Source organism: Staurois parvus, unplaced genomic scaffold, assembly GCF_062004578.1.
Source record: "Staurois parvus isolate SC_StPar_1 unplaced genomic scaffold, SC_StPar_1.0 ptg001805l, whole genome shotgun sequence".
Lineage (NCBI taxonomy): Eukaryota > Metazoa > Chordata > Amphibia > Anura > Ranidae > Staurois > Staurois parvus.
In genome coordinates, this window is record NW_028319601.1 from 2,010,945 (window position 1) to 2,029,403 (window position 18,459).

The following is an 18,459-nucleotide window of genomic DNA, read 5'->3' on the forward strand; positions in this document are numbered from 1 at the left end:
TAGAATGGGTTAGCAAAATAAATGCCTTTCTGATGGAGACCACCTTTGTTTTTCACACAAACAAGATACCTCAACCATAATGCAATGCAGCAGCAGTTCACAAGCACTGTAACCAAGGTAACGGTGTTGGAAAGGTTGCAGACAAAGACAGGAAAGTTTAGATTAATGGCATATTTCAATTATAAAGTGAATGTAAGCAGAGCATTGTGTACTCGGTTGTTAACTGCTATTGCATTAACCTTCTGAGATGTTCACATTAAGCAGCGATTACCTGATCTTTCAAATTTAATGATGCATTTAGCAAAACCAATACAGTAATGTGTATGCTATAAATTCAGCTGATCTGTGTGATATTTTGTTAGATTAAAATAAAATATACAGGGGTTAGGCAAAATAAATGGAAACACTACACGATTTGCAGGTGTGAAAGTGACATGTTTCATGTTGAAAGCGGAAGTGATGTAACATTCTTTTGCTTCTGCTGTGTGATAAGACACCTAGCTAACAGGTAGGATGCCTCACTTTCATCATTCACTGCATGCGCTGCTAGTAATACGTCATATCAGAGCTTGCAAGTGGGTATGCATGAATGTTTAAAAAAAAAAAAAACCCACTTGTGTGTACGAGCCCCCCAGCCCCCCCCCCCCCCCCCCCCAAACCTGAGCCCAATCCAGCGATGTCCACGAGAGCTACGGTGCTCCAGGGATTCTCACTGATTGGCTGAGGCAGCACCAGGAACCATTTGTTCCTACTGTTGTCAATCTTAGCGTAGTAAGCCAATGAATGAATATGCAGAGCCCCGACTTGGGAGCACGCCTGCTCAGGTACCCCCAGAGCAAGCCGCTTGCTATGTGGGCACCTGACAGGAGGGAGAGGGCCAGGAGCGCTGGCAGGGGACCCAAGAAGAGGATCCGGGCTGCTCTGTGCAAAACCACTGCACAGAGCAGGTAGGTGTTTAAAAAAAAAAAAAAAAAAAAAAAAAAGGTCAAACAAGACTTTAGTATCACTTTAAACCCATTTCTTTAAAATTGCTTGAGTACCCCATGAACACATTCAGTATTGATGGGTGAATCCCTCTGGTGGAGCTTTTGTATTCTGACAGCAGGTTTCCCAGCTGTCAGAATAAAATAATCACTGCCAGCTGCTATAGCCACCAGCAATGATTAAGCAAAAAAATATAACCCAACAAGCTGGTTCTACTGAAGTTGATTAATGGCATGCAAGCTTACGCTAGCAAAATGCTCTGGGAATAAGGTATAAAGTGGGTCAGGGAGTATTCGTTGGGTGGGGGGTAAGGGGCCTGAACATGGCACCGGGAGGCCACTGAATACACTGACGCCCGCCTCGAGGATGCAGCCTGTGCCAGTCTGCCCGACTGGTCCCCCGTGAGCTTACCTGTGCTAGTTGATAGCTCTGGCCTGGAAGCGGGGTTAGCGAGTACGGTGCGGTGGTCGGCAGCAGTAGGAGCTCGGTGAGCAGAGCGTGCTGCTGCAGCAGCGAGGGGTTGAGATCCCAGCTTCCAGCGGGTCTGTCGCCCGCCGACAGAGACGCTCCCAGGAGGGGTCCTGGAGGAGTTAGGAGTCGGAGGTGCCTGAAGGACCTGAGAGGACGGCCAAACATGGGGCTGTGCCAACTAAGTGCCTACGCGCCCCACCGGCCCAGAGGAAAGCTGATAACGTGGGAGACCGAAACAGCAAGAGCCATCTGAAGACAAAGCACTGCAAGTAACTGCCCACAGCCCCCTCAGGACATGACCCGGGACATGAGTCTCAGAGCGGGACAGAAGCGTACAGAGGCAGAGGAATCCGGGACCTCGGAAATGGATGGTGAGTTGACGTGAGTAACAGCTGAAGATGTAAATTTCCACTCAGGTTTCTGTATTGGTAAATGTATACCCGAGTAGTGGGGCTGGGTGGTTGAAAGATCAAGTAATGTAAAGAGTACAAGCACTGATGTAAAGAACATAAGCACATTTAAAGCTATCTAGGACTGTACAAGTTCCCTGAGAGGCGTAAAAAGGAGGGACTTTCTTTTATAGTCATCTGGAGCAAGGGAAGAGAATGAGATCAATGAATCTATAATTGTTGATAATGTAAACAATCAAAATGTTTTGGAACAACAAAGCAAGATATCACAAATCCCTACAAGATTAGAAATGGCGGAAATGTTTGCAAAATTAGAACTCTCTAAGGAAAATAAAATGTCGATAATTCACAAGGATTTGGATCTATTGTTCACAAGAGTAGAAGAGGTATAGGAAAAAATGTAGATACAAGCCCAGCAGAGTATTAATCTGGAGAAACAGATAGAGGCGATGAGAAGGGAACAGAGGATGCTCTCTTTTAAGTTGGAGGATCAAGAGAATAGAGGGAGAAGAAACAATTTAAGGGTCCAAGGATTACCAGAAGATGCACACGAGGAGGACCTTAGGGAAAAAATAAGAGTGTTTAACCCAATAATGGGTAGAGCAGTCTCAGAACCATTGAAGATTGAGAGTACACAGGTTAAAGGCACCCACCAGGAATAACAACAAACATCCCAAGAGATGTGATCGTTCGCTTTCATCATTACAAGGACAGAGTGAGAATATGGAAAAAATTGCGGGAGAACCCTGCAATAAGATTCAGAGAACCAAACTTGCAGGTCTTTGCGGACACTGCATTTGAGACATTAGCGAGAAGATTGTTGAAACCCTTACTGGACCAGATGAAGGGGAAGAGTGTTCAATATAACTGGGGGTTCCCGGCGTGTCTGATCGGATGGAAGGATGGGAAGTTAGCAAGGCTAAGATTCCCAGAAGAATTTTGTGACTTATGAAAAACTGGAACTGCAGAATGTGGACATTGAAGGATGGTCAGAGGGGCTGAGAAAAGAGAAATGGCAGCCAGTTAACAAAGAGAGAAAATAGAGGGGGAAGCGGTAAATCTTGTTCCTTCTCCCACCCTCCCCTCTTATTAATCCTTTTTTTTTCCTCTTCCCCCCCCCCTTTCCAAGTACTTCTGGGGAGTTGGGGAAGTGGTTACATAGAGTAGGTGGGGCATCAGGAGGCTAAATTGGCGATTAGATCTTAACCCCATGTCGAGAACTGGGGATAAATCCAGGTGCACATGTTGAGAGTTGTACCCCAGAATAGGAATCAGTAGTGAGGGATCCTAACGTCAGATTCCAGGGCAAAGTGTAGGCCAGGGGTTTTTTAGGAATATAATGGGGGAGGGAGGAGTAGCTGGGGGGAGTAGGAGGAAGGTCCATGATATTAGTGGTATATTCCCTTCTCTTTGAATAGAAATGCAGAATAAGAAAACATTAAATGGGTATGAGCTGGATTAATCTCATGACCTTCAATGTAAAAGGTTTAAATTCTCCCACTAAAAAGGCATGATACTTAGATAAATCCATCAACATTCCATAGATCTAGTGTTCTTACAAGAGACACCTTTAACATAAGAATCCAACGTTAAGATATACTCAAGGTATTATCCAACCTAGACTCACCAAAAAAGAGGGCTAAGGGAATAGCAATTGGGTTTTTGAGGAATGCAGGATTTGATGTAAAGAGACTGGTAGACCTAGAAGGTCAGTATTTGTGTGTAAGAGGGAAAATGCAGGGACAAAACTATACATTGGCTAACATATACTGCCCGAATCAAAATCCAAAGGTATTTTTGCAGGGAGTGTTGGGGAAAATGATGGACTTTAACAGGGGTAGTCTGATCCTGGCAGGGGACTTTAATTTATGTTTGGATCCATGGATGTATACGACTTCAAATGCACTGAGAGGAGGGGGAAAAAAAAGTTAAAATTGTTAAAAAAAAAGATGCTATATCAAAGTCAATTAATAGATACATGGAGAGTGAAAGAGATTATACCTTCTCTCTAGCGCACAGATCGTATTCACGATCAGATTAGATTATGATCGATCATAGACAATTGGGAGTCTTTGGTTAAATCTAATATAGAAGTTATGTCTATCTAAGATCACACACCTGTTACAGGTCAGACTACAGGTAGCAGGAGATGGGAATAAAAGGGCCATTTGGAGATTAAATGAGAGGCTTATGCATGAACCCGAAATAGAGAAAAGGTTAAGGGATGAAATAGAGCAATTGTTTCTCCTGAACGAGACTGAAGGAGTTTCTATGGCTACTATCTGGGAGGCACATAAGGCTTACATTAGGGGATCTTGATAGCGACTGGGACCAAAAAAAGAAAGATCACGAGAGAAAAATAAAAAAGGGGTTGACGGAGGAGTTATATAGATTAGAACAGGAACATAAAAAAAGACAGGATATAGAGATACATCAGAAGATCATCCTTAAGAGAGAAGAGTTAAAGGACCTGTTGGAACAAGAGACGAGGAAGATTTTTAATAGGGTCTCTAAGGAAAGATACCAGTGGGGGAATAAACTGGGAAAATATCTGATGAAAAGATTGAAGGAAAGGAAAAATCGATGAACTACGTTGAAAAAAACAAAAGATGATAAAGGAGAATTGGTATACTCCACCACTGACATTGTGAAAACATTCCAGAAATACAATAGTAGGCTGTATGATGTGAACCCCAAGAATCAGCAGGTAACAGAAGAAATAAAGAGAGAGAAAAGACGGGAATATCTAGCAGCAGCAGATTTACCAAAAGTTTCAGAGGAAATGTTAATATCATTAGAATGAGTAATCTCCCAGGAAGAGAAGTATGGCCCTAAAAAGTACAGCGGGAGGAAAGAGTCCAGGACCTGATGGGTATACGGTGGGGTATTATAAGGAGTTTGGAGATTTATTAATACATAAACTGGGTCTATATATGAATACCCTAGGGGAAGGAACGGGAATAAGAAGAATCCCTACAAACATATATAACAATCATTCTAAAGGGAAGGATTGTTTACAATGCGCCAGTTATATATCTATAGCATTATTAAATACAGATAACTCTTCCCGTAAGTATTAGCTACTAGATTAAAGGAATTGATGCTGGAATTGATACACTTAGATCAAGTGGGCTTTGTCCCAGGTAGAGAAGGAAGGGACAATGGTTTAAGATCACTACTCCTCATACAAAAAGTAAGGAAAGAAAAGTTGCTGACAATCAGCCTGTCGATCAATGCTGAAAAGGCGTTCGACAGGGCGGATTGGGGATTTCCGATAAGTACGCTGGAGGTTTTAGGAATAGGGACTAGGATGATAAAGTGGATAAAGGAGCTTTAAAATGGTCCATCAGCGGCGGTTAAGGTAAATGGATCCCTTTCAGGGTTTTTTAAAATGTATAAATGGCACAAGAAAGGGATGTCCACTATCCCCGCTGCTATTTGTTTTATCCCTAGAACCTCTACTGGCGACAGTAAGAAAGAGTTTAGATGTTAGAGGAATTAAAATAGGAGATGTAGATCATAAAGTAGCAGTGTACGCAGATGATATGCGGTTTTATATCATGAACCCCAGATTAACGTTACCCAATCTAATGGGACTGTTAAAACAATATGGTGGAGCTCTCAAACCTGAAAATAAACCCCACAAAGTCAGAGATTTTGAATGTTAACATTTCAAAGAAAGAAAAGCAGACCCTACAAAAGGTCTTTCTATTTACATGGAGGGAGAAGGAATTAGGTTACTTGAGAATAAAGTTAACCCCTCAATAAAAAATATATATCAGACAAATTACATGCCATTAATAAATGAAGTAGAAGAGCTGAGAAGAATTTCAAGTGGCAGGGTCTCTTGGATTGGCTGTATAAATCTGGTTAAGATGGTGATAGTCCCCAAAATCCTGTATACATTTCATATGCTCACTTTATATACCGGGATCCTTTTTTTGGGATAATAAAAAAATTTAATACTTAAATATATCTGGGCTAATAAGAATCCCGAGAATTAAATATGAAGTTTTGTGTAACAATAAAAGGAAAGGGGGAATAAATTTTCCTAATATTAGGACATATTATATTGCAGTGATGTGACGAGTAGTAGATTAGACTTATAATTCACTGGAGAAAAGTTAGGTTAAAATGGAAGGTATTTTAAGTAACGCACGTCTTGAGAAGATTATTTGGATACCATGAAAGTTTTGCACTATGGAGGACACTTTTAGCACGTTGACACGGGAGGTTTTGAGAGTGTGGGATGGAATACACAAGCATATGGAGTGGAAGTATAATTCTTAATTGATTCCGTTGGTGGGGATGGAGTTTTTCCCACCAGGGAATGACAATATTTCAGGGAATTGGTTCAAAAATGAAGATGCACAGTTAAGGGACATAGTAAATAAGGAGTTGTACACTTTTCAGGATTTAAAAAGGAAAAAATACTTATTTGTTGTACTAGATGTAATGAAGTATTAACAATTAAGGCATTTTATTTTAAACACTTCCCCAGCCTGTGAGGATGCCGGAGGATATGCTCCCATTTGAGAAAATGCTAAGCCCTGATAGAGCTCCAAAGCATATTAATTACTTTGAAGATATAGAAGATTCTTATCGAATTGATGGGAGCAGGCCCTCCGCTGTTCTTAAAAAAATGGGAAAGGGAGTTAGGAATGAAAATAAGTGAACAGCAGAATGTACAAACTGATACACAGGGCAATAAACATGAGCTCAGTTGAAATGAACTATAAATGTTTAACCAGATGGTATTGTATACTGAATGTGGCACATAGACTGTGGGGAGAGGTATCACCGTTGTTGTTGGAGGGGATGTGGACTGAAGGGAACTATGGCACATATATGGTGGGATTGTCCCAAAATACAGGATATAATACAACTTATACCAGAGATTTTGTGGATTACTATGCAGAAAGGGGATATCTGTTCTATGGATCAGAAATACCAGTGAAACAATAAAAAAAAATATATTATATCATTTAGTCAGTGCCGCCAAGGGACTTATCCTCAAATTTTGGCAGGTACAGGAGTCCCCAATATTGAGGGACTGGATTGATAGAGTTAACTATATAAATAAGATGTAAGAGCTATACCACATAGATGAAGATAAAATGGAAAAGTTTAGAAAAGATGGGTTAGTTGGTATGATTTTAAGACATCTAAAAAATATCTGGATGTGGTGGGAGCCTCAGTTGGATTGATGTAAGAGAATTGAACTGAAGATTAAGAAAATTACAGGAGGGAGGATTTAAGTAAAGAGATATAGTGATGTATAGGAAAGGATGGGAAGATCTGGACAGAATAACATGGACGGGGGGGGAACTGGGGGGTGTGGTGGAATTTAGAGGGAGGGCGGGGGAACATAGGGGAATGGGTGTATTTCCCATGTGATAATGATGAAAGTATGTTTTTAAATTGGAATGGGGAAAAAAGAGAATACTCAAAGATATAATTAAAAAAAAAAAAAAAATGAAGCTGGTCAACCACTGCAAACTTTACATAGTTCCAACAGAAGAAAAAAATATAAAATTACGACCATTCAAAATTTATTTTTAAACAGCTCATATACAAAAATAGTCAACATCCCTCCCATCCATGCTACATGTGCAACAGTGAGCCAAGTATACAAGGCAAGAGTTCATGCCATCTCTGATTATAACCCTGCTGTTGTGGTCGACATATATCGATGTGCACTATTGAAGAATATTTCACCCTCCCTATGTATCCCTGAGTTTGCAAATGTATACATAGTAGTAAATAAGGAATTTTACATAGATCCTGTATGCTTTCCTGTGTTCACAATACTTTGCATCTTCAGAATGGGAAGGGAAATTCATTTGGTCTTCTTAGCTACAGTGATTATCCACTCAGCAGTAAAGATGTTTCAACAGTTGGCAATGGCTCCTGTTTCACTAGTAGAGTTCCCATGTGCAATAGTGACAATAAGGCATTGGACAGTCTTAATTTAAATAACATGCCAGCAATGTGCGATGTTATTTACAAGTCTTAGCTTTGCTTACAAATCCAACATGCAGTACTGCAAGTTCACCCCTATAGAATATGATCTTTGCTTTGGTGGTTTGAGGATCTTATGGAATGGCAGGAAGTGGGGGAATTCAAGTGCCATGTATTCCTATCGACTCAGGTCCCTAGAAGTTCTGCTTCCTAGAGTCTTTTGTTCAGGGTTCAGGTGGCTGAAGAAAGGATGCCTAAGGGCCTCGCTCACTGAAATCCTCAGTGTGGAGCTGTAGTCCAACATCTTATGGAGAAGGTCAAAAAACTCAGCATGCTCAGGTGAATCTTTAGTCTTGTAAGTCTACAACAAATAATCCAAACAAATTAACAATTTCACAAGCATGAACAAAGTGTATGAGAGTATAAACCCATGGAGAAAGGGAGAAAAGTAGGGGTTTAGCTTACTTGCACACAGGCGGTTTTGAACCTGTGTGTCAAATAACAGGGTCTGAGCACTCGGGGGCACAAGTACAGCATCTAGGCTGCCATCAGCCTGCCAAGGTCTATGTCAGGTTGCAATATGTGTAGGCTGGGCCCTGTACTCAATGGTACTCACATTTTAGGACCCTCTGTGTTCATACAGCTCTGAACAAAAATACCGCTCAATACTGCATTCGACCACCACTTATTTCAGCCTGCAAAAAATGTTGACAAGCTGCTGTCTGCAAGGCTGTTTGTTGCCCCTGTGCCTCCTGAGCACCAGAAAATGAGGGGATGGTCAGTTAGATGCTTTGGAGGGCAGGGGAGATGTTGGGGTGTATTAGACCCCCAATATCTCCCTAAAATAAATGTCAGAGCAATATACTATATACAAAAAAGGAAGTGAAACTGCTCATAACAATATATACACATTTTATGCAAACACAAAATGATAGAAACCATAGCTGAAAGTTAAAAATCCCCTTGTGTCTGGCTCTCATATAGGTAACTGCTTTAAAAATGTTTTCTGGAGCTCAGCTTTAGCTTTTCAGTTAAGTCCTACTAATGCTGGCAACACACTAGTAGAATTTCTTTTTTCAGAAGATTTCTTTTCAGCAGTGTGATCTGAATGGATGATCATTTGACTGTAGGAACAAGAAAATTTGAAGCAGGATAGAACATTTTGAATGAAATTCTAAAAGTGTATGTGTTTTTTTTGTGTTCATACCTAAAATGGAAGATAAAAGAAAATAAAAAAAACTTTGAAGTACTGAGTGTAATTACATTTTTCAAAACAAACTTTTGTACTTTATGGCCAGCTTAAATCTGTTAGTCTGGGCAGAGTGTAGTGTTAGATGCGCTGCCAATGCTGTCCCTGTCGCTCCTTCATCCAAAAGAAGAGACACCCTAAGACAGGAAGCATGTTATTGGCTGGGTCACCTGTGAAAAAGTTGTAGTTTTTGGCTTCTTTTCCTAATGTAGCCACCACATTTAAAGTGTTACTAAACCCACAACAGTGAAATCAGTCTGTATATGCAGTAAAGCATGCTTGTTATACTCCTTGTGGAACCTAAGGGGTTAATCCTCTGCATTGTGTAAAAAGGCCCTTTGATGCTGACTGCTCTGTTCCTCCCCTTTTTCACAACCACCTCTTATCTCCTAAGACAGACTGAACTGTAGGCATTCACATGCTCAGTTTGGTGTGTATTGCTAAAGAGGGTTTTTTTTTTTCTTGGGAAGAGTGCATGTGATCAGCACAGGGCCAATCAGCACTGTCCAGGCAGAGGTCAGGGATTTTGCATTTTCCTAGAGCAGAAAGAAAACGCCTACAAGCTTTAGCTAGTGCTGGGCTGGACACAAGACTGCTCGAACTTCTGATGATAAAAAGGTATTTAGCAGTTTATATTTACTAAAATAATTGCACTTCCATATTCTGTGGGAGACCAGACAGAGTGGATGCAGGGTCCTGGGTTTATTAACACATTAAGCAGGTTCCCGCCCAGCCTATAGCCAGATGGCGGCCTGCAAAACCCCTCGTCCCTTCGGGTGAATGCCATATGGCGTCCTTTCAGGCATGCGCAGTGTGCATGCCCGCAGAGCCGCGATCTGTCACTGGTTGTGTACCTCGGACACGGCCGATAAGATCTGAGTACCGGCCCCGATGCTGCACAGAGGTTTTTTACCTTTGTGCATAGAATGCATGAGGGTAAAGAACCTTTACAACCGCTTTAATACCGCTTTCACAAATGCTACTGAATACACCAAGATTTTCCACCTAGCCACTAGAGTAAACAGTAAAAGAAAAAAAAAATCAGACATCTTTGTAATATTTCCTTACACGTAAGGGGTGGCAATTCTTGCTGACATATCGTCCATCTGTGGTCATGTCATCCCAGATCAAGGCACCATTTTGGAAGTACTTTTGTTTCCTATTACAGTAGAAAAGATGCTCAAGCGTTAAAAAAAAAAAAAAACACAACCAAAGACAATGTAAACGTGGTTAAGTCACTGACAAACTAACATGCAGATTATAAATTCAGTGTTGTCAGAACTCCCAATCTCCATATTTGTTCCAGTTACCCCCTAGTTACATCAAGTTACACTTTGAAATTGTGCGACTTACAGTGAAGTCGCACGATTTCAAAGTCGGGTGACCTGCCGATTTCAGGTGTGATTTGTAAGACATCTGCCACAGATGTCTATGCAAATCGCACCAAAAAAAGTACATGTACTACGTTAGAAATCTGTGCGGCTCCGACCAAGTCGGAACCGCACCGATTTGACCGCTGTAATTGCGGATAATAGGGTGTGACTTGGCATACGATTTGCAAGTCGCACTCGATGTGACCGGGGTGTTAAATGGCATAGAATGTGCTGAATTGCCTGGAATAACCTGGCAAACAGCATTTTCAGGAGAGGTCTGCAGCAGCCTACACGTCTCCTCAGCACAGGGTCCCTTTAAGCACCTCATTACTAAACCATAGCCGAAAGACATCTACAGCGCAGCTCTCTTGTTGTCTGTAGACAAAGATCAAGGTAAAAGGGCCAATCGCAGTGGCCCTTTACCATGTGATCAGTTGTGTCCAATCACAGCTGATGCAATGCAAACAAGTGCCAGTTATCGGAACTTTTTCCCTCACGCGGTCACTGTGTGAGGAGCACCAATAACCAGCAATCTAAACAGGACACATTTACACTGATAATCAGAGCACTGATCTTCAGTTTCCTGATTATCAGTGCAGCCCCAACCAGTGCCCATCAGTGCAGGCAAAATCTTATAACAGAAACTAAAACTTTTTTTTTTTTCAAAATGTCCTGTCTTTTTTTGTTTGTTTAGCAAAATATTTAAAACAAAACAGTGGTGATTAAAATGCCACCTAAAAAAAGCTCTATCCGGCTCACAAAATGATAAAACTTTCATATGGGTACAGTTTTGTATGACCGCGCAATTGTCAAAGTGCGACAGCGCTTTAAGCTGAAAATTGGCCTGGGCAGGAAGGGGGTGAAAGTGCCCGGTATTGAAGTGGTTAAAGGCTGTATAACCCAATGGGCTAAATGAATTACCCTTAACAAATCTTTTAAAAAGGTCACAGGCATTATTTCAGTTACAGTTTTGATACAATTGGGATCACAGTTTGGACTGGCTTCCTCTGTGTATGAGGTGCTGGTATTCTGCTGATGCTATTACCCAAGCTTAATGCATGTAAACATGGTGAGCTGTAGTCATTAGGTCTTCTATGCAGGATCTACTCATGCTGGATTAAGCAGCTCTGCATTTAAAATGATGTTGCACTGCAATTTTGAAGCCTGAAATCACAGACCTGACCTGTGACAAAATTCAGGCATGTGTCTAGATGATACATGCATCTACTCTACTACTTCTTTGCAAAACCTGGATGAAAATACTATTTTAAGTCCACTTGAGTAAACTGGATACAATTGCCAGGTTCAGGCATTTATCTAAAGATCATCTCTTTCCTACTTGCTTATTATCAAATGTGTTGAGTCATACCAGTGAAATCTGATATATTAAGTAGCAAATAAGCATTTTCTTACTTGGTTTTGTACACCATACGTCGAGGTAATTGCCCAAGAATTCTTTCCATCATTACCAAGTGTTCCAGGTTGTTATGGGTCTAAAGAAAAAGAAAGAGCAGAGAAAATGAACTGTTAATCCCAGATGTTTAATATGGTTATGATGGCTTAGAAGCTGTTAGATGAAGTTGGCAGAGCAGGAAATGTTCAATTTCTTGCATTAATGCAGTTTTGACCGGTTCATTTAACCACTTCAGCTCCCTCACCCATATAGACCAAAAAAAGTTTACAGTTTAAAAACTTCAATTAAGATTTTGGGCCTTTGTGGTATGCCCAGTGTCCACAGCTGGTTAACTCTTGATTACATTGGTTGGTCAGTCTAATACTAAGAGTCAAACATGCGTACTTTAGAAGTTAGCTTGTGCCCATTTCATTACTGCTAATGAATAGCATCCAATATCTGGAGGGCTGCTAAAATTTTTAGTTGTATTCCGTGCCAAATGCTTCACAAGCTTTGATGTTCGGGAAATTGCTACTGTGACTTCCCCCATCTCATAGTGATTTTGGGGGTTGGGGTGAGGTTGCTCATTCTGTGCCTCATCTATTAAGAAAAAATCTTGGGTTGCCAGAGAACATTAGGTGGATAGGAGAGGTAGATGAGCAATAGGATCTACCCTCGTCCAGAACCACAACACAGAATTTTAACGTTCCCAGCATTCCTCCGTATGTTAGATACTGATAATTGACGGCCCAGTCTGTATATAACACAGGCAAAGTATTCCCAGATCATGCATTTTAGGCTCCCCCAAATACAGCTATGGAAGAGACCAGGCAAACGGAAGCCACTGAATAACCACTGACTTTAACACAGATCCTAGCATTAGCTCTATTTCAGGCATGCAAAAAATGGCCTCCTGGACAAAAGCTGAATTTTCTACATCCATGACACAATTCCTTGGACAAGTAACTGTTTTAATACAGCTCTCGCTCTCTTTGCCCATGGCTCAAACGCCTCTCTGCTACTCCTACTTCCATTTTTCTATGGATCCAGATATGCCAATATGCCTGCCCTAGACAAAGGCAAACAATGGATGGAGGAGGACAGAAGCAGTATTGGAGGAAGCTGCAGCAGATTCCCCCCCCCCCCCCATGCCACTATATTTAAGAGACCTACAAGCAGCAAGTTTGCTAATGCGGAAAAGCGCACTGCTGCCATCCACAAAATCCTTGGCATTGTTCAGCTCGATTCTTCTCCATCTCTCCATGCACCTTTTGGTACAAGGAGAACTGCTATTTAAACATTTCCTGTGTTAAATCACTCCAGATTTTTACTCCCCCCAAAATCCCTGCTAAACTCTATCCAGTGGAAAAAGAGGCGCCCTCAGTCCTAAGAGTGGATGGATATCTGTTACAGTGTGCCTCTCTCCGGGTCACAAACATCCCAGATATGTGGGTTTAATCCATGGTTGCAAAGGAGTACAATATAACATTTCAAAACTCTGCCCCCTTCAAGGCTTACATCATTCAAATCAACAAAAACTGCTCAAGGACAGCCAGATTTGCAGGATGTCCTGAACCATATCTGGTCCCAGGAAGTAGTTGTGCCAGTACCTCCACAAGACAGGTTCAAAGGATTTTATTCAAACCTGTTCAAGGTACCAAGGCCAATGGGGGTATTTGGCCTATTCCAGACTTAAAATCCCTCAACAAATACCTTCAAATTCCAAAATATCAAATGCAATCTACAAGGTTGGTAATTGCCTTTCTGAGACAAGCGGAATACATGGCAACCCACAGACATCCAAGACACCAATCTGCATGTTTCTATTTATCCACGTCATCAGCGATTTCTGCGCTTCAGTGGCAGACAATCACATCTACCTTGTCACACCTCTCTTTGGTCTATCCTCGGCTTCCAAAACGTTCACAAATATCTAAGCACCTCTCCCTGTCCTTCTCAGAACACAGGGCATCTAGGTCACAGGCTATACAACCTGCAATTTGACTAATTACTAAAAAAAGAAAGAAAAAAAAAATCTGCTCTCCAAGCTTCTCCACACCAGGAATACTTGAGTCTGGTCCTGGACATATCCTAAACAAAGGTTTTTCCTTGCAGAGGAGAAAATTCTCCCTTCCAGAGCCCAAGCGAGAACTGAGAAAAGCACAATGATAATGGCCCAGAAGAACCTTGTACAGAGACACTATCAAGATAGTGTGCATTTGGAGCAATGCACCTGCACAACTGTCAAATTGGAAGCCACAGCTGTGATTGTGCTGCTGCATCCCAACTGGCGTGAATGGGACTGCCTGCACGGAACACCTCTGCAACCCCATATGGGAAACCATGGCCCTTGCATAGGCATGAGCTATAGTATACCCAATACTTTCATGGGCAGAATCTCACATTCCAGCTCTCCTGAACATCCACATTTCCAGAGTGGACATATAGCAGACTTCCGAAGCCATCAATGTCTAGACCCAGGAAAGTGTTCTCTTGACCCACAGATCTTTCAAAATTTGTCAAAGGTGGGGAAAACTAGATATGCACATCCTGGTCTCCAGGTTCAACAAAAAGCTGAACAAATGTGTGGCCAAGACCAATGATCCTTTAGCATTCCCAGTAGATATTCTGGTAATTCCTTTGACTCAATACCAACTGGTTCATGCCTTCTATCTCATGAAGATCCTACCTCAACTGCTGCGCAAGATAGAAGAAGAAAGGGTCCTGGTTATTCTTATTGCACCAAATTGGACCAGAAAAATAGGCATAACCAGACTTCTCTCGGACAAGCCTTGGCTTCTTCCAAACAGACGAGACTTACTGGCCCAAAGACCCCTGTTCCTACTCTGTCCTACTTTAGGGCTGTTGAAACCCCAGCCCTAAAGGATAGGGGATACCTGACTGCTATTCCCACCTTATTCATAGCAAGGAATTCTAACTCCCACAAAATATGCCACTGAACACTGAAAGCAGTCTTTGCATGGTGCGAAGACTAAAGGCTTAACTCAAGAGAATACTTCATCTCTCATATTTTGGCCTTCTTCAGTCTGGTCTTAACCAGCATCTAGCCTTGAGTACCCTCAAGGGACAGGTTTCGGTCTTATCCATCCTCTTCCAGAAACCTCTTGCCTCAGAATTCCTTACTAAGACTTTCTACAGGGAGTTGCTTATTTAATTCCCCCAATTCAACCTCCCTGTGTCACCTTGGGATCTGAACCTGGTATGGTTGCCATCACATCTGTTAGGTGTGTGTCTGAGTTAGCCACTCTTTTGTAAAGAGATTTTTCTTGATTGACAAGACCAAAACCTTACCCTTCCTCTGCTCGAAAATATGACAAGGAAATTACATTTAAATTGTTTGGATGTGGTTAGGGTTAAGGTCTACTTGACAACCATAGTTACATTTTCTTTTTTCAGTCTCTTTTTATTCTATCTAGAGGTCCTCATAGAGGGCACCCTGCTTTAAATTCAACTATTGCCAGGAGGATCAGAAAACTAATTTCCAGGGCCTATACCTATTAAGGAAAAGGTTCCTTCCTTCCCATGGGTGTCTCCTGGGCTTTTCAACATCAGGCATTCAAGAATTGCAAGGCTGCCACCTAGTCCTCCTTCCCACATTTTCCACATTCTACCAGGGGGGTGTTCACAGTTGCCCTCCCCTCATTTTTATTGCTTGGGTACATCCCATGGTCTATTGTCTATGGGGTATGTCCCGTGATCTAAGAATACAAGTCTTATGATCTGTACGGTAGGATAACAACAGGAATTTGACCTTACCAATCATCTTGGATTACAGTAATGGAGATAGGCCTCTCCCCTCTTTCTTGAGACCACTCCCTGTTGTTGCTAAAAAAGAGTGGGCGGAATTACATGGATACACTCTAAGGGCAGCCCTAGTAAAATTTTTAGCTACTGTCCAGTCATCTGAAGGTAGCAGCATATAACCCATAGTCTTTGTGTACAGTACTCCAAGATGAGGAATTTCGAGGCAAGTCTAAATTCCTATTTTTCAAAGAAAATCATAAACATCAGCATATGTATTTTCTTTCATTACAGTTCAATGCATCCACACAAAAAAATAGTTGTCCTTTGTAAATTAGGATGAAGAATTCACATTACTAAGTAGGAACCATCTCATGTACACAGACTCAAAGAGGCTGTAGATAAAAAGGTCCATGATGCTAGGCAACAGCCAAGATGTGCCATACCATTTGAGAACAGAGTGATGCAGAGCATCCACCAAAGTTCCCAAAGAGAGAATCATTAGGGCTTAGCTGTGCAAACTGCACCTGGTGATACTGGAGGTAAGGAGCAAGCATGTCAGCATTTTCTGCCCTCAAACCAGACTCCCTTATCCCCAGGGCCCTGTCACCACCACTGGCCCATTCCATCTGAAGTCTTAGATTGTAAGCTCCAAGGAGCGGGGCCCTCCTAACTCTCTTGTATTGAACTGTATTGTCTCCCGTTTTATTGTAAAGCGCTGAGCAAACTGTTGGCGCTACATAAATCCTGTATAATAATGTTTCATCTGCAAGAAAGGGAGAACATGGAATACCTGGAATTATATTATTTTTAGGATCTCTGAGACCGCCTCTACATCACACTCACCTTCTCTGGAAGGAGAGACATCAGTGAAAGAGGAGAGGAGGTATACAGTATAAACACTGTTGCTGTCACTTTACAGGTAGTAAGAGCCCTTATTCAGGTGTTGTGTCAGAGTGTAGTGTCTACCGCATTTTAGTGATGAGAATTCCAGGACAACCAAACGCAAAATACACAGGCTATCCTACAAGACTACAGTATATCTCTCCTACTTGCACAATACAGCCTGTTTTTTCCAGAGTATGTGACAGACCAAGATTTTGGGGCTTCTTACAATTCCCCAGCATCTGCTGAACACAACATTTGTGATTAGTCAAATTAGTAACTTACCTGGAAGAGAGTGAAGCCAGTGTAATATTCGAACAGGATACATCCTATGCTCCACACGTCACATGGCTGAGACCAGCCCAGCTCTTAAAATTAAAAAAAAAAAAGAAAAAAAAAAAAAGGGTAATGTATACAATACTGTATAACTATACAAAGAGGCAGTTTTACCAATGTCAGTGTCAAAATGTTAAAAGCCAGATGGCAAGTGCACCAACTGCCTCAAAAATTATTTTTATACATCTAAATACAGATCAGTCTGCCAGAGCACTTTTGAGTCCATTAAAGCTTTTTAAGCCTCGATGAAGGGGTCCACAAAATGCCTGGTTCATAAAGCACGTTGGCCATTTTCTATCTCCTTGCCATGAATCGATTTTATCATTAAAAGATTTGACACATACATTTGTTTGGTGCTCTTGTCTGTCTAAATATAGATTCTCAATCTGGGTGACCACCCCTTCCCAAGGGCCCACCTGCCTCCCCATTTTGTGTTGAGCCGCACAACTAAACCTACTGGGCCCAAGTGTTGACTTTGCACACCTACTGAAAACTTTTTAAATATGAATCATGATTGCATGGATTCTTGAATTGTGCAATTCTCCCCAGATCAGACTGATATTCATGCTATTATTTAGGTGCAACAAATGTTAGCAAGTCACTAAACCTCCTGATTTGACAATCACTGCAGCATTTAAGACACAGTTCTACATACTGTATAGGCAAAGGATTGCTGGCAGCAAGCTCTGTAATTTCAGCCACAGCTTTATCCGCTGATGTAAATTTTAATCTGAATGCTGCTGTGAGTTTTACCAGCTGCCTTAATTGTCCAGTATGCCACCACTAATTATTTATTGCACATAATCAAGTAAAAGTGTATGAGCTACAAGAAGCACTTAAAGCTGTATCAGCCACCACCTTTTACAGAATTTGACAGTGCTTGGGCAATGTCTCTGGTCATTGTTATCTTGGGTCTAATCTAGTGGAAATGGTGATGACCTCTGGCATATGAAGATGGTACTCACCCAAAATAACCTCAGGAGGGCGATAGTGGCGTGTAGCCACAATCGTAGTATGGTATTCGTGATCAAATGTGGCGCTTCCAAAGTCTACAAGACGGATGCTGGAATTTTTTATATGTTTCTCTTCACACTTCTGCCAGAACATAAGGAAATAATGTGGATTCGCATTAAACATTTTTATCCAAATACATGAACGTCTACTTAACCTCTACCTTCCTATGTGGCGCATATACGTGGCCTCTTGGCAGCTGAGCTTTAACATTCAGCGGCCACATATATGCATCTATTGGTAAACAATTTACTGTGCTGAGAGCACACTCACAGCACAGCAACTAACCTGTAACAGAAAGCTCCTGAGACATACTTGCAATCGGGAGCTTTCTGATCATGTGACCACAGTGACAGCCAATCACAAGACTGCAATGCCCGCTTCCACCACCTGGCATTTCAATCCAGTTAAAGGGCCATGAGGCGGCAGCAAGAAGGGGTTAACATGTTATAAGGGTGCTGTATTTCTATACACATAGTCGCTGGCAGTGACACTACTTTTCAAGGTGTCAATGGGGCCTTCAGAATACCAAGATATGGCTGCCCAAACCATGACTGCGCCGGCACCATGCTTTACCGTTGGCATAAGACAGTCCTGGTCATAAGCTTGGGGTGGTGTTCGCCA

General features: G+C 41.7%; 1 protein-coding gene across 3 annotated transcripts in view; it reads right to left on the reverse strand.

Moving 5' to 3' along the window:
* Positions 1-7,400: 7,400 nt before the first annotated feature.
* Positions 7,401-18,459, reverse strand: part of CLK3 (CDC like kinase 3) — a 31,627-nt gene continuing 20,568 nt past the window's right edge. For all 3 annotated transcript variants that reach the window (XM_089663945.1, XM_089663946.1, XM_089663944.1), the window contains 5 exons: positions 17,790-17,919; positions 16,774-16,856; positions 11,862-11,941; positions 10,144-10,234; positions 7,401-8,187 (listed from right to left, as the gene is read on the reverse strand). In XM_089663945.1, coding sequence (XP_089520071.1) covers positions 8,005-8,187; positions 10,144-10,234; positions 11,862-11,941; positions 16,774-16,856; positions 17,790-17,919 — 567 coding nt within the window. In that variant the 3' untranslated portion in view covers positions 7,401-8,004. The remainder of the gene's footprint in view (positions 8,188-10,143; positions 10,235-11,861; positions 11,942-16,773; positions 16,857-17,789; positions 17,920-18,459) is intronic.